General features: G+C 44.9%; 2 protein-coding genes across 6 annotated transcripts in view; one reads left to right on the top strand and one right to left on the bottom strand.

The window, feature by feature from the left end:
- The window catches only part of TMEM150C (transmembrane protein 150C), a 40,482-nt gene extending 29,222 nt beyond the window's left edge, over positions 1-11,260 (top strand). For all 5 annotated transcript variants that reach the window (XM_050945230.1, XM_050945227.1, XM_050945226.1 and 2 more), the window contains 2 exons: positions 5,131-5,308; positions 8,812-11,260. In XM_050945230.1, the coding sequence (XP_050801187.1) occupies positions 5,131-5,308; positions 8,812-9,020 (387 nt within the window). In that variant the 3' untranslated portion in view covers positions 9,021-11,260. The remainder of the gene's footprint in view (positions 1-5,130; positions 5,309-8,811) is intronic.
- Positions 11,242-14,127, bottom strand: part of ENOPH1 (enolase-phosphatase 1) — a 28,384-nt gene continuing 25,498 nt past the window's right edge. The window contains exon 6 of the mRNA XM_050945223.1: positions 11,242-13,778. Within this exon, the coding sequence (XP_050801180.1) occupies positions 13,639-13,778 (140 nt within the window). The 3' untranslated portion in view covers positions 11,242-13,638. The remainder of the gene's footprint in view (positions 13,779-14,127) is intronic.

Below are 14,127 nucleotides of genomic sequence, written 5' to 3'. Positions count from 1 at the left end.
AGGCGTGGGGACTGCACTGGAGGGTGACCAGCTCTGGGAGCTTGCACACACTTCTATGCTAACAGCAGGGCTGCCAACACAGCCTTGACAACTGTCTGAAATGGGCCATCTTGATTATCACTACAAAAGTTTTTTTTCTCCTGCTGATAATAGTTCATCTTAATTAATTAGCCTCTTAGAGTTGGTGTGGCAACTTCCACCTTCTCATGTTCTCTGTATGTATATATATCTCCTCATTATGTGTTCCATTCTATGATTCCGATGAAGTGGGCTGTAGCCCACGAAAGCTTATGCTCAAATAAATTTGTTAGTCTCTAAGGTGCCACAAGTACTCCTGTTCTTTTTGCAGATACAGACTAATGCGGCTGCTACTCTGAAACCTATGATTAGAATGTATGTCGGTGTTTTACCTCCTGCCTATCCTTAGGCCACGTCCAGACTAGGAATTAAAATCGATTTTAGATACGCAACTTCAGCTACGAGAATAACGTAGCTGAAGTCGAATTTCTAAAATCGAGGTACTCACCAGTCTGGACGGCGCGGCATCGATGTCCGCGGCTCTCCGCGTCGATTCCGGAACTCCGTTCGGATTGATGGAGTTCCGGAATCGATGTAAGCGCGCTCGGGGATCGATACACCGCGTCCAGACTAGACGCGATATATCGATCCCCGAGCAATCGATTTTAACCCGCCGATGCTGCGGGTTAGTCTGGACGAGGGCTTAGACTGGCCACAAGAGGGACTTTATATATAAACACTGAAGGCATTTCCTGCTGTGAGTCATTGCCTGGGCTGTAGTTCTTTCAATTCTGAGTCTGTTCTGCCTGCGTTATTGTTACAAACAAGCTGTCAGCTGTCATTTTGAGACACCATAAGCTTGCTCTAGAGTGGGAATGTGTCCACTGCACTCATGTGTCTGCTTGTCTCTTCGGTGAATATGAAATCTTAGCAAAAAGAACAGGAGTACTTGTGGCACCTTAGAGACTAACAAATTTATTTCAGCATAAGCTTTCGTGAGCTAGTGAGCTGTAGCTCACGAAAGCTTATGCTCAAATAAATTAGTTAGTCTCTAAGGTGCCACAAGTACTCCTGTTCTTTTTGCGGATACACACTAAGATGGCTGCTACTCTGAAACCTGTCATGAAATCTTAGGGGGAGGTTTTCAAAAGTATTTAAAGTCAATAGAGATTGTGTTCCTAAATCCCCTACATGTCTTTGAAAGCCTCCCCCTATGGGATTGCTAGCAATGCAGCTCTGACTGGTAACTGCTGTGCGAGTATGAGAAATTGTGCTGGGCCAAATTCTCTGCAGGCATAGCTCTATAGAAGTCCGTGGTATCATGACAGCAGAGAATTTGGCCCATTAGTTTTATTGAACTGGAAAAATGTCTGTTTCAGTTTTTTTTTTTTTTAAAGAAAACTATCTCAGTGTGTGACCTGTTGGCAGTAATCGTATGTCTTCTTGTAACATGTTCCAGTCTGACTTTTTATTAAGGATGAGCCAATCAGATACTTTAGGCCAGATCCTCAGCTAGTGGTCACCAGTTCGTTGTAGCTTCATTGACATCACTGCCCAGTTCTCCTGTCTAGCAGCTTGCAGCCTTGGTTTTGCCTGTGAACCCCCAAGTTGTAAGAGCTAGCCTGATACTTGTCCAGCTGCATGAAGGGGAATCTGCGAGAGGTGGGGCTGGCTTTAGGAAACCAAATCTCAAAGTTCTCCTTCCTTCTTTCCAACATTTTCCTCGCTAATGAAGGCTGGATCTTTAGAAGCTGTTACAGTGAATTACTGTAGTCTATATATTTTGGTTTAATAAAGCCACACCACGCTGGTTAACAGCGCCCTTCTTTAGTCTTCTGCGAAGCCACCACCAAGGCGTGTCAATGTTAGACCATAGTACATGTCTTTGCTTCCTTATTTCTTAGTGGGAATGCCACAAAATATAATAGATGGCTTGCAATAGTGTCTCTGGACAAGATCTGTTCTCTGGGGGATGTTGAGAGGGAGAGCGTAACCCACTAAAAGCTACCCCAGCAAAGGTAACGTGGTCCCTTGTTGGCTCACACCATCTATCTGTTTTATATTTCCACCCATCACTATAGTATCTGTATGCCTTCCACATGAAATCAGTAGCTAGACCCTTAGTGGACTGCACAGAGTCTCTGGCTCTTCTCCCTTTTTGGGAGTAAACACTTTTCTGGGGGTAGACTTTTTATTATTTTAGATTTTATTAATTCCCCTCCCCCCTTTTTTTGTTTCTTTTGGTTGCTTAGTGTGTATTGGTTAAAAGAGGGATCCGTGTTAAGATTGTCGTCATTATGGTGGAAACGATTTCTCAAAGAGGAAGGTTTCACAGCTTTTCCTAGAGGTGGTCAGAGTCAGGAATTTCTTGGCCTCCTCTGGAGGCTTGTTCTGTAGCCAGATCCATTTGACAGAGAGTGACTTGTCACTAGCTCTCACATGCTTCGTCCTGGGCTTTATGATCTGAGTTATCCCAGAGGAGCTTAGATATGACGGTGGTTCAGAGATGGAAATTCGGTCTCTAATGTAACTCTGGGGCTTGATCCATTAATTGGTTTGGAAGTTAGGACCAAAGCCTTAAACTGGCCTTGGAAGCTGACTGGAGCCAGTGGAGGGACTTGAGCAGAGGGCTGATGTGCTGACGGTGGCTTGAGCCATGGAGAAGTTGGGCAGTTACATTCCGAACCAGCTGGAGCCTGGGCATTGTCTTCCCATTCAGCTCCAGGCCCAGTGAGTTACCGTGATTCAGGCTGGAGAGAACAAATGCATGGATCCCTGTGGCCAGGTCTCTGTCTGGCAGGAAGGGATGAGGTTTCCTTGCAAGCTGGAGGTGAAAACAGGTGTTTCTAGAAACCGGTGCCACCTGGTAATCCAGGCGTATGGAGGAGTCAAACATGACAATGAGGACTGTGCACCTTCAGTGGAAGGTGGAGACAGTGTCTGGGTCAGCTCTTCTAAGCATTTCCCCTTTCAAACCACTATCACTTCAGCTTGTGACAGCCGGTCTTCATCCAAGAGCTAATTTCTTGTTGATTTTTCTGACATTTTAGTAATGGCGGAGTTATGTCAGCTGAGAATGAATATAGATATAGATGGGAGTGGGGAGGCTGTGCAGCCATGCAAAGGGATGTGTGTGCTGTGGAAATTGTCCCACATAATGTAGAAGGCAGTGCTGACGGGAGGTAAGAGAGGTCCGAGGCCAGGCCACGGATTCAACATTGCACATGGATCTTGTACCACGTGCAACCAGTGCAGAGGGGCTGTTGCTGCTATTCCAGGTCATAGGCTGGTATAACGACTCTCAGACTTTGAGGCCAGAACCATCATGATCATGTAGTCAGACCTCTTGCACATCGCAGGCCACAGAACCTCACCCACCCACTCCTGTAATAGATCCCTAGCCTCTGGCTGAGTTACTGAAGTCCTCACATCATGATTTAAAGACTTCAAGTTACAGAGAATCCACCATTTATCCTAGTTTAAACGTGCAAGTGACCTGTGTCCCACGCTGCAGAGGAAGGTGAAACCCTCCCATGGTCTCTGCCAATCTGACCTGCAGGGAAATTCCTTCCTGATCCCAAATATGGCGATCAGTTAGACTCTGAGCATGTGCGGAAGACCCACCAGCCAGACACCTGGGAAAGAATTCCCTGTGGTAACTCAGAGTGCTCCCCATCGAGTGCCACATCTCTGGCCATTGGAAATATTTGTTACTAGCAGATGCCAGTGTAGGCAGTCTCATCATACCATCCCCTCTATACACTTAGCAATCTCCGTCTTGAAACCAGTTAGGTTATTTTGCCCCTCTGCTTCCCTTGCAAGGCCATTCCAAAACTTCACTCCTCCATCTAATTTCAAGTCTAAACTTGTTGCTGGCTGAGTGGCAGCCCCACTCCCTGCCCCTGGGCTAGGGGTGGATGGATGGCTTTCAGCTCCCTGCATGCCACCTACATAGAGCCCTGTAATACTCAGGCATTTTGTGAGTGGAGTGAATTTCACTAGCTGTGTCAAGGACAAGCTGGAAAACTCGAAGACAAGACCAAGCGAATCTATTATTTATACCTGCTTCCAAAGTGTGCAAGGTGCTTAAATAAAGGGTCTGCCCCTGCCTTTTTGAACAAAAGCCACAATGCTGTATGTATCATGTTGCCTTCAGAGTCTGAATCAGGCAGGGTCATGGTCCCAAATCCCTCCCGGTAAGCCTCCATTGACTTCACTGACAAAGGCTGCATTTGACTTTCTCTGATCCCAGTGAAATAGCAGCAGACACTCCCAACAGGGTTGCTTTTTTCTAGGTGAATTTTTATTTATAGATAAAATCTGAGATTTTCAAAGCTTCCCAGACAAATTGGATACACTTCTCCTTTTGATTGGAATGGGAACTGTGCGTCCAAATCCCCTAGGTGGCTTTGAGAATCTCACCCAAAAAGCTTCCCTTTGTCAGAGTCCAAGCCAGGCTTGTGATGCCCTTGTCTTGCTTGTTACTTCCCAAGTGACTTGGCCTCCCCTAAATGAAGTCACTGTGACTGGGTAGCTAGTATGCAACTACAGTGCCAGTGCTGCAAGCTCAGAGTAAGAGGACGCCTGTGTCCTAATGGAACCCCCTTGAAGTCAGTGGGGCTCCACCTGCACAGAGCTCATTCACTGCAGGATTATGAGCGTCCGTGTTCATGTCCACAGAACAGCACTGACCAAGGGCCAAAGAATTGTCCCAGCATGCATTGGCCTCAGTGGAGAACCAGCAAAGGATTTTCTGCAGGAAAAATCTCTTGGCTGTTTTTTCCAGCGGCCTTGCCAGAGAGCTGGCGGGGATGTTTGCAGGACATCACTTGGTCCACTGCTCTTTGGTTTGGGAGGAAATTCTGCTTGCAGCAGCAGCTAGGCTATAAACAGCAGGACCTCCCATACGCCTGTGTTGTTTTATGTTGCAGCTGGGGTAGGAAGGCAGCATTGGCTGTGTATTTTGCAACAAATGATTCTGCTTTAATATTACACCCCTCCTTCCCTCTTCCCGAAAGTAGGATCACATTGAGGAATTGTATAGATGTTTGTTTCTTTGGGACGTATCAAAGCAATCACAAGTTCCCTTTTTTGTTTTTTTTTGGTTGGTAGCTGTCCAGCGATGAAGAAATCCATAATGTCGGCACCTCCCTGACGTTCGGTTTTGGGACACTGGCCTGCTGGATTCAGGCTGCCTTGACACTCAAAATAAACCTAAAGAATGAAGGAAGAAAAGCTGGGATTCCAAGAGTTGTCTTGTCAGCCACTATAACCCTGTGTGTGGTCCTTTGTATCCTTTTGCCTTGCCTGCTGGACCTGCAAGCACCTAAAATAACACATCTGCTTATCATGGAAGGAGGAGATTTAAAAAGTGATGTCTGGTATAAAACCGCTTTCCCCTTTATAGCGCTGTCTGTTCTAGGACCTCAAAACATTTATGGCCACTAATGAATTTAGCCTCACGTTTACCCCCTGAGGTAGGTTAATATTGTTATCCCTGTTTTACAGGCGAGGGTACTGAGACACAGAGAGATGGTAAGCTGTCCTAGGTCATTTGCACAGCAGCACTATGCAGCAGGCCCAGGAACAGAACCCCCATCACTTGTGTCCCTATCCTTTGCCCACACCACAAACCCACCCTCCCTAATCACTTGGATTTGACTAACCAAGGAGTGAAAAAGTTACCCCTTTGGGCCTGATCTTCAGTTCTCTCACTGTGCCTTGCCTGCCCTCTAGTCGGGCCTGTGCAGTCAGCAAATTCTGACACCTGCATCGGTTGTGATAGAATTTACACATGCAAAGCCCACCTCCCCAGTGGGTTTGATTCTGTCACTTGCATGTGCACCTGTTAGACTCTGCCATTTGCATGTGTGGGTGATAGTGCTGGGAGTGCGTACACAGGTGTTTGTGCAGGCTTTTTGAAAATCAGCCCCACGGGAGACCTCAGAGCAATTTCTGGGTCTGCCCCTGACCTGCTGTGACCTGGGCTGGTCACTGAATTATTCTGTGTCTCAGACTTCCCATCTGTTAGAAGGAGGAGAACAATCCTTACCCCTCATTGAGACCTCTAGCTGGAAAATGGTGTAGAAATGCTAAGTACTGTTATTGTTAATGGACAGATTTAGGAAAGCACATGCTTAAATATTATCCTGAATAAGAGATGTTTCTTGGAATTGAAGCCTTAGTGCTTTTCAGCCTGAGCCTGTCTGCTAGAATCCCCTGGTATCTGGGTTTTCTCTTCAGGATTTGGGTCCTTTCACCAGTGATCATTTGGTCTCCCTTTTTCCTCAGCTCTTCCTGTTGTGCTTGTTCTGTTGCCCATTTTAGTTTTCATTGTAATTCTTGTCAGCAGAGTGGTTTTTCCCCTCTGAGCCATGGGGCCCAGCTCTGTTTTAACTTAGTTCAGCATCAGATGCATTGTGATGGGCACTTTATAGAACTGTTACTCATCTCTCACTGTAGTAGTGGACATAACAGGAGAAAATTGCCTTTTGTCATCATCACATTCCTATCAAGAAACGGAGCCAAGAAAAGCTGCCACTTCTGAAAGTTTCTTTCAGGTCTCTTTACACAAACATTTAAATTCTCCTCATTCACTGTGATTGTCAGCAGTGGGTTTAAAATTACTACTATAGCATTTCAGAGGTTATTATAACATAGAGCAGTATCTAAATCCCAAGAAATAAAGCTTTGTGACTAAATTGCTGTTACACCATTGGGCATATTAGCAACTCTTGTGTAGGACCATGAAATATTTTAGGAGAAAAACTTGGAAAACAAAAGAAGTCGAGCTTCTTAAGATCAGAAGTGTTTTGAAGGTTTATTTGGGTAAAATTTTTAAAAAGCACCTAATTCTCATTTTCAGAATGGGAGTTAAGTTCCTAAGTGATTTAGGTGCTCTTGAAACTTTCACCCGATGTCAGGAAATACACCAGTCTGATGTAAACATATAGCGGCGTCCCCCGTTTCCAGCTACAAAAGTTTGTTTTCAGAGAGGTTTATCTCATGATTTTGCTTTCTGTATCACTGGTAATTTGCCAGGTCTGTATCCTTTCATGCTTTTCTACCAGCAACTTCGGCTCTAAAAAGGTTGCTGTAAGATTCTGCATAAAGAGCTGCAGCAAGTTGGGTCTGGCAAAAGGACATCATCTTGAGAGGTTTGGGAAAGGTTGCTCTAGCTGGAAATCCAGCAAGTCAGTGTTCAGTCCTTCTCTTTACCTCTAAAGAAGCTCACGAACGAATGTGCTGAATGTTACTGGCAAAACCCTATCATCAGTGCCCTGGTTTCTGGTTACTCACCCCAGGTGATATTCAGCCTGTGCAAAGGGCCACAACACTGAAGTCCCATATAAACTCTCCAAACAGGCCTTACATGGGGTAGAAGCCTTGACCTGGCCCTTTGCATGAGGTGAATTTCACTCTTGGGCACAACCTGAGAACAACCCTGAAAATATGGAGGAAATAGATCTTTAGAGCCAAATTCAGCCATACGGTCGCAACTCCCATTCACTGCAGTGGGCACTGGAACTGCTTACGCGATGGCTGAATATGGCCCAAAGGAGCAGATTCTAATGGCCTGTTTTGTGATAAATCCAATCCTGAGCATGAAGCTATGTGGGAGGCTGTTCGTTTTTTTAGCTGTAAAGGTGTGTGATCCTTTCTTCTCAGGGTGCAGGTTAAACAACAATCTTCTAGAAAAGGTAGGCGGATAAGTGGGTCCTGTAACAGAGTCAAAGGTCACATCTACACCGCGTTGAGGGACCCAGTTACAGCATGGAGGTCCCCCAGTTTGGCCAGGTCTCGAACTGTAGAAAGGAGCTGAATCTTGCTTTAACCGTGTTCCAGCCCTGCGAAGTCCAATTGTATTAACCATGTTAGGGAAGTTTCTGTTGGAACTGGGTCCCCAGCATGGTCGTTTTAATACCGTAGATAAGACAAAAGAGTAACAGTGGAGTGTGAGGTCAGTGTTTTGTTAAATGCCATCAGTGTGCTCGGCACAGCATGAGATACAAAGACGCAGTCCCTGTCCCATGGAGTTGAGTCCAAATAGGCGGACAACACCAAAAACCTTAGGAGACTCGGAGGAAGGTTTGATCTCAGACTGTGTTGTTTCTTCTTCAGTATAATGGGTGAGTGATGGTATTTTTACTGGTGTAGGTCAGTGTTTCTAGGCTTCCCCAAAATGGTTGGTTTTGCGGAGGATCTGGAAAGGGTGGTAGGAGAAATAAGTGGGTTTAGCCTTAGCCCAGAATGGGACTAATCCTGTTCTCACTGAGAGGCAGCATGGTCTGTGGCTAGGGTACTGAACTGAGACCCAGAAGTGGGTTCTGTTCCCAGCTCTGCCACTGAGTGGCTGTTTGGCCTTGAGCAAGTGACTTTATCTCTCTGTGCCCTTTTCATCATGAGGATGATACTTCCCCTTCTTTGTCAAATGCTTTGAGATGTACAGGTGAACAGTGCTGTGCAAGAGCTAAGCACAGTTTAGTGGAAATAGAAGCACGTTCATGATCCACATGGAAGTGTTGCCACATGTAACAGGCTTGCAAATGTCCCTGGTTTGTCCAGTTTCCTGCTGAACTAGATAGTTGACATTCACCCTGTCCCTGATTCTCTATTAAATACCGTTTTTAATTGCACATTGGTTGCCACTATCCAGTGGATTATATTTAATTGTAAAAGGAAGGCAAGATTTTATCACCTCACGCATTTGAAAAACAACCCAGAGCTGCCCTACCTCCTCTCATCCAGGACTGAGTCTGCTCCGACATGTTCTCCTTGACAGCTCTTCTCCAGACTTCATCCTGATGATACAGGGAATCCATATGCACGCAGCCAGGATCCAGTGGGGCTTGGTGATGTGCTTCCTCTGCTACTTCGGCACCTTTGCTGTGGAGTTCAGACACTACAGATTTGAGATCATTTGCTCCGAATACCAGGAAAACTTTCTGAGCTTCTCCGAAAGCCCGTCTGAAGCCTCCGAGTATCAAACAGATCAGGTGTAGCCCTGCCCTCGTTACATGGCAGGTGGGCTGGCGTGGTCACGAGATTTAACCCACGACCTCATTACATTTTTTTTGACAAGTTCATTTTCCATGTACAGTCACAGATGTATTGCCAAAGGGCTCTGAGGGCAGGTGCTTAACAGCAGAGCAAAAATGCAAGGACCTTTCTGATCAAATCTGAAAACACCCATGTATGTGTAAAGAAAGGCCGACTGCTAAGTTCGTGCTAGAGCTGTCTCTCCCCTCAACCCGTCCCATTCATCTTAGAAACATCCTAATTCTCACAACGCCGCTGTCACGTAGGTCGTATTATCCCCATTATACAGCTGGGGAGACGACTTCTCCTGCAATCAGACCACTAGACTGCACTTTCTCAGGTTTCAACTGGTTTTTATTGCCTCGTTGTTGGACAGGGGTAGCTTGGTTGTGAAGTGAGGAAGAATTACCAGCTGATTTCATGGCTGCTGGACTTGGAATCAGTCAGTGGAAGAAGAGAGCACAAACATACTGGCCCTTGCTTAAGGATAGGCACTACTTCCCGTTTGGAAAGTAGGTAAAGGTGAGGCCTGGTTTGGGAAAAACTAGATAACTAAAAAGGCAGTGAAACAGACAGTGGTGGTCAGCAACTTCCCACCTTGTTGTGGTACTGAGGCAGCCCACCTGCACCAAAGCGAAAATAGAAAACGCATCCCAACGCAGCATGGGTGGGGCTGGGCTACATCTCAGTGTGGTATAGTCTGAGCAGCTGTGACCCACGGGCACAAACAGCACTGGGTTAAAATGTGAATGTTTCTTCTGCGCAGTGGGGACCAAGAGGGTGGGTTTTTTTTATTTGTAGTGCTTCCATAAAATACTGTGTATAATATTTAGAAAGCTGCTTTTATCACCATTTCTCATTGACAAGGGAAACCTTGTCTGAGCTTAGTCTGAGTGAAGACTCTGGCTCATGTCTGATCAGAATATCATAAATTCAGGCAGATTTTACTGGATGTAGGTTTATTTTACTGCTTATGCACTAACGGTGAAATTCACCCTTTGCAGAGGCCTTTGCCTATGTGCCCAATTCAGCAACGGACTCCGATTGGTCGGATCCCTGCAGAGCCCCATTGAAGCCAATGGCCGCTGGAATCCACCTGTGCAGACTTTGTGGAAGGATCAGGATCATAGGGCTTAAGTGTGACTTAAATGGTGGACTGGCTGAGCTCTGGCCCTCTGTGTGGGGCTGAATTCACCTCGAAAGTTCAGGCTAGTAAAGTAATAGCTACAGGTAGAGATGGCCAGACAAAAACCCCAACAGAACTCAGAAGAGCATTCATTCCATTCCTAAAAGGAACAGAGCTAAACTGCCAATGATCTTGAGTCAATGGCCAAAACTAGGAGACTGTTCATAATGTTAAATAAATACATCTCAAATTATAGAGCAGGTTGAAAATCCAGCATTTCCAAATCAAAATTGTTTGGCTTTGAGGAGTTGTTTTTTGAGGAAAAGTCTAGATTTTCTGCAGAAAGGACATGCTTCACGAACAATTTCATTTTGACAAAAACCCAATTTTCCACTGAAAAACAGTTTTGATGGAAAATTTTCAACCAGCCCTATGAAATTGATTACTTTGGGGCGGATTCTACACGTGGTTACCCTGGTGTAATTCCAGAGTAACTCCACTGAATGCAGAGTTTACACCTGGCTGCAGAATTTGGGCCTTCTCTCTTCTCGGCTCTCAGCTAAGAGGTGAAAACATTATCTAAGAATATGAAAAAGTTAGCAGGACACTTTCAGGGAAAGGAATGTGTGCGTGTGTTAGTCATTAAAATGAAATAGTGGTGGGAAGACTCGAAGTAACAAAGCCAATCCACGTACCTTTTCCTTTTCTTCACTGCCAGGGGAAGGTGAGACTGGTAGGAACGCATATAAGTGGAGACTCTCACACACATGTGCATATTGAGCAGAGAGTAGTAAGTTTTTGTTTAAAAAGTGTTTACTGTAAATAGTCCACTGAGACATTTTTTTAAAATCAAATAATGCTTTTGTTTTATCATTTTATATTTTGAAATTTTATCAAAGAAAAAATTGAAGTTTGTGAATTTTTTCCACTGACAATATGCAATCTGAGCTGAATTTCAGGCTTCTGGTGATGTACTGTACATTTCTTAATGTATTTCTAATAGCACATTTCAGTACAGCTGAACAATTACTAATATACACTGAAAAATGACCACTAAATAAACTTCTTTTACGGAAATAGTGAGTTTTATTCTCTTCCCCATATACAGTTTCATTATGATAAATGGAACAAGATGTGAGCAGATACTCACTTTGCATTGTGCTACAATGGTATACATCCACTTTACCTAAATCCAGTGCCCAGTCAGTCATGCAGCTACGGCTATAGCAGTATGGGTGTGAATCTGGTACAGTTCTGCAGTGTGCTCAGATCACTCTAACTAAGCAGTGGGCCACAGATGTGTTCAGATTAGCTGGGTCTCCCTCTCGAGGCTGGGCAGCTACTTCCCGAAGGATGTGCCAGCCCAGTTTAAAAGGGAGGTGCTGTCAAGATGCATTTTATTTTTTTGCAAAGACCATCTCTGTGTTACTAGTAACACTGACCTGCCACAGTATTTTACAAATGGATTTGGGCATTTATAATGTTGACTTAATCTTGGCATTCCATTTAAGGCCTAGTCCTGCTGTTGGATCTATTCATGCAGGCTGTAGAGAGTGAGTAGCTGCTTTCTGTTTTTCTCTGGGATGGGAGGTCCCTAAGGGCAGAACATGGCATCTTTCCCCTTCCCTGTAGGGAGCATGTCCTGGTAGAATCAAATGCCCCCACCACTGGCTCATGGTATCAGAACTGTCACTTTCTCCCCTGCAGGGGGCACTCCACACACAGGCTAGGTAGAGACATGTTCTTTGATCCCAGACAGGCAGAAAGGATCCCGGACAATGTGGAATCTGGGCGTTAGACAGATTCGCTATGAAAAAATTCCTTCCTTCCTGTTCAGCTCATGAATTTGCACGGGCTGCTAGGATGGTAAGGATTTCTGGCTTCTTTAAGCCTGTGTTTCTGTAGTTTCCTCGTACAGTGTTTAAGTAGATACAGTTGTTAAACTTGACATGTTTCAGACCATTAGCTAGAAAAAACTTAAGCAGTCAAGTTGTGCTGGTAAAACATGCACAGTGAGGGACAAAGACAAGCACATGCCCAAATAGGCAGTAGCATCCATCGCTACCCTTTCTGCACAAGCAAGAGACGCTGGGGTTTGTGTACATTTTACTGGGAATGCTTGATTCCCTTGAGTTAAAGGATCCCCTGTACGCCATTCTCCAGTGCCTTGCACTTTAAGCTATTTTACACCCATTCTTCACATCTGTAGATACCACCATTCCGATTGGATAGTGCTCTATACCCACAGGTGCAAGGGACCTACAACAAGTAAAAGGTAGTGATGAATCAGACCCTTAGGCACTGTGCTACACCTGTGTTGACTTCTGTTAACAACAGGTAGCCTACTTCCTGCTCCTGCTCTCCTACCACGGATGGAACTCCAACTGAAAGCAAAGGAAGGTTTTGATTGTAACACACTAATTCCTCTCCAAGAGGAGGGCTCACATGGCCTGCAGGAAACAATGGGGAAGGGTGTTGCAGCACTGAAGGAAAGAGCTAGCAGGTTACAGGTAAGAAAACCTTTCCACCACTGCTGGAGGCTGGCCACTGGTGGGATAATGCAAATACTGGAATTTTAGGCAGAAGACAATTGTACTTTTATTTACCACATAATATAAAGTGGCATAGGTTAAGTGGTGCTGTTACATGGTTTGTATTTTTGTAATCATTCACTGATATCAAATGCAGCAGGTAGTGCTAAAGCCATGAACTGTCTTTTGTAATGTCTAGTTATAGCTGAGCTGAGTTACGAGTTAGTGAAACCTTTTCTTGGCTGCTTAAGGAAAATTTCAGGGATTATTGCTAGGAGTGCTACATTCCTGAAATGAATGGAAATCTGGCTTTAGCATGCAGCAGGTCCTGGAGCGCATAGCCCAATATCACAAGCAGGTTTACATTTAACTTGGCCTCTGTGGCAGATCTAAGCTGCAGTATCCAAACTTCATGGTCCACATTTGATATTTACCTTTGGCTATCCCCAACATACATGTCCTAACTCTTAAGAAATTAATATTGCTTAATTTAACTTCCAGCATGAGAGCTACAGATCTTATTGGAAGGGGAAAATTCATATTTCCTTTCAAGTCTGTGGGAGTATGAGAAGTTCTTTGTTCACAGAATATTTTGTTTTTAAGTGACAAACATTGTCATGTGGATTTTCACAACTAGATTACCTAGTGGTTGGCTGGCAGAACAGTCACCCTGTAGTAATAAATTCCCTGATAGGAAAGCTAATCAAACACAGGCTTCATGGATGCTGCTTCTCACACCACTCCAACAGACTTTGACAGGCCTTAATTTCACTGCATTAAAAATCTCCTCCAAAATCAATTTCTGCAGCCAGTCATGGATCCTGTACATATCTTTTTAAAAATTATTACCAATATAATTAACGATTATGCAAGGACCATTCCAGTGGGTGTAGTTTGGTCTTTTGTGCAGGTGCACAAGTTCTCCTAAGTGGAGGAAGGCAGGAACAGTTCATTGAAAGACGTGATCAGACTGTAATACGACTTCTCATCGTCTGTTAGCCCTGCATTGCCTGGCCTCACGACCACAGCCACGTGCATGTCTGCTTCTTCTGCAGCATTTGCCTCTGTGGAAAGACCAGAGTTTAGGAAACAAGAAGGTTTACGCAGTTAGTTTGGTGTTTCATGTTGGTGTGCAAGTCAGCATGTGCCTCCTTGAACCCCTCTGCCTCCCCAGGTTTGGGAGGCATCTTAGAATGCATAAGGGGACTGGAGGTTGAGAATCAAACTAGGTCTCCATACAGAAATGCAATTTTATTTAAGTGCAGCGCTGGCAGGGACCTCAACGTCATAAAATCTAACTCCCTCTGCTGAGGCAGGATCAAGTAAACCTAGACCCTCTCTGACAGGTTTGTCCTACCTGTTCCTAAAAACCTCCAGGGGTGGGGATTCCACAACCTCCCTTGGAAGCCTATC

Source organism: Gopherus flavomarginatus, chromosome 3 (genome assembly GCF_025201925.1).
Source record: "Gopherus flavomarginatus isolate rGopFla2 chromosome 3, rGopFla2.mat.asm, whole genome shotgun sequence".
NCBI lineage: Eukaryota > Metazoa > Chordata > Testudines > Testudinidae > Gopherus > Gopherus flavomarginatus.
This window is presented reverse-complemented; position numbering and strand designations above follow the sequence as displayed.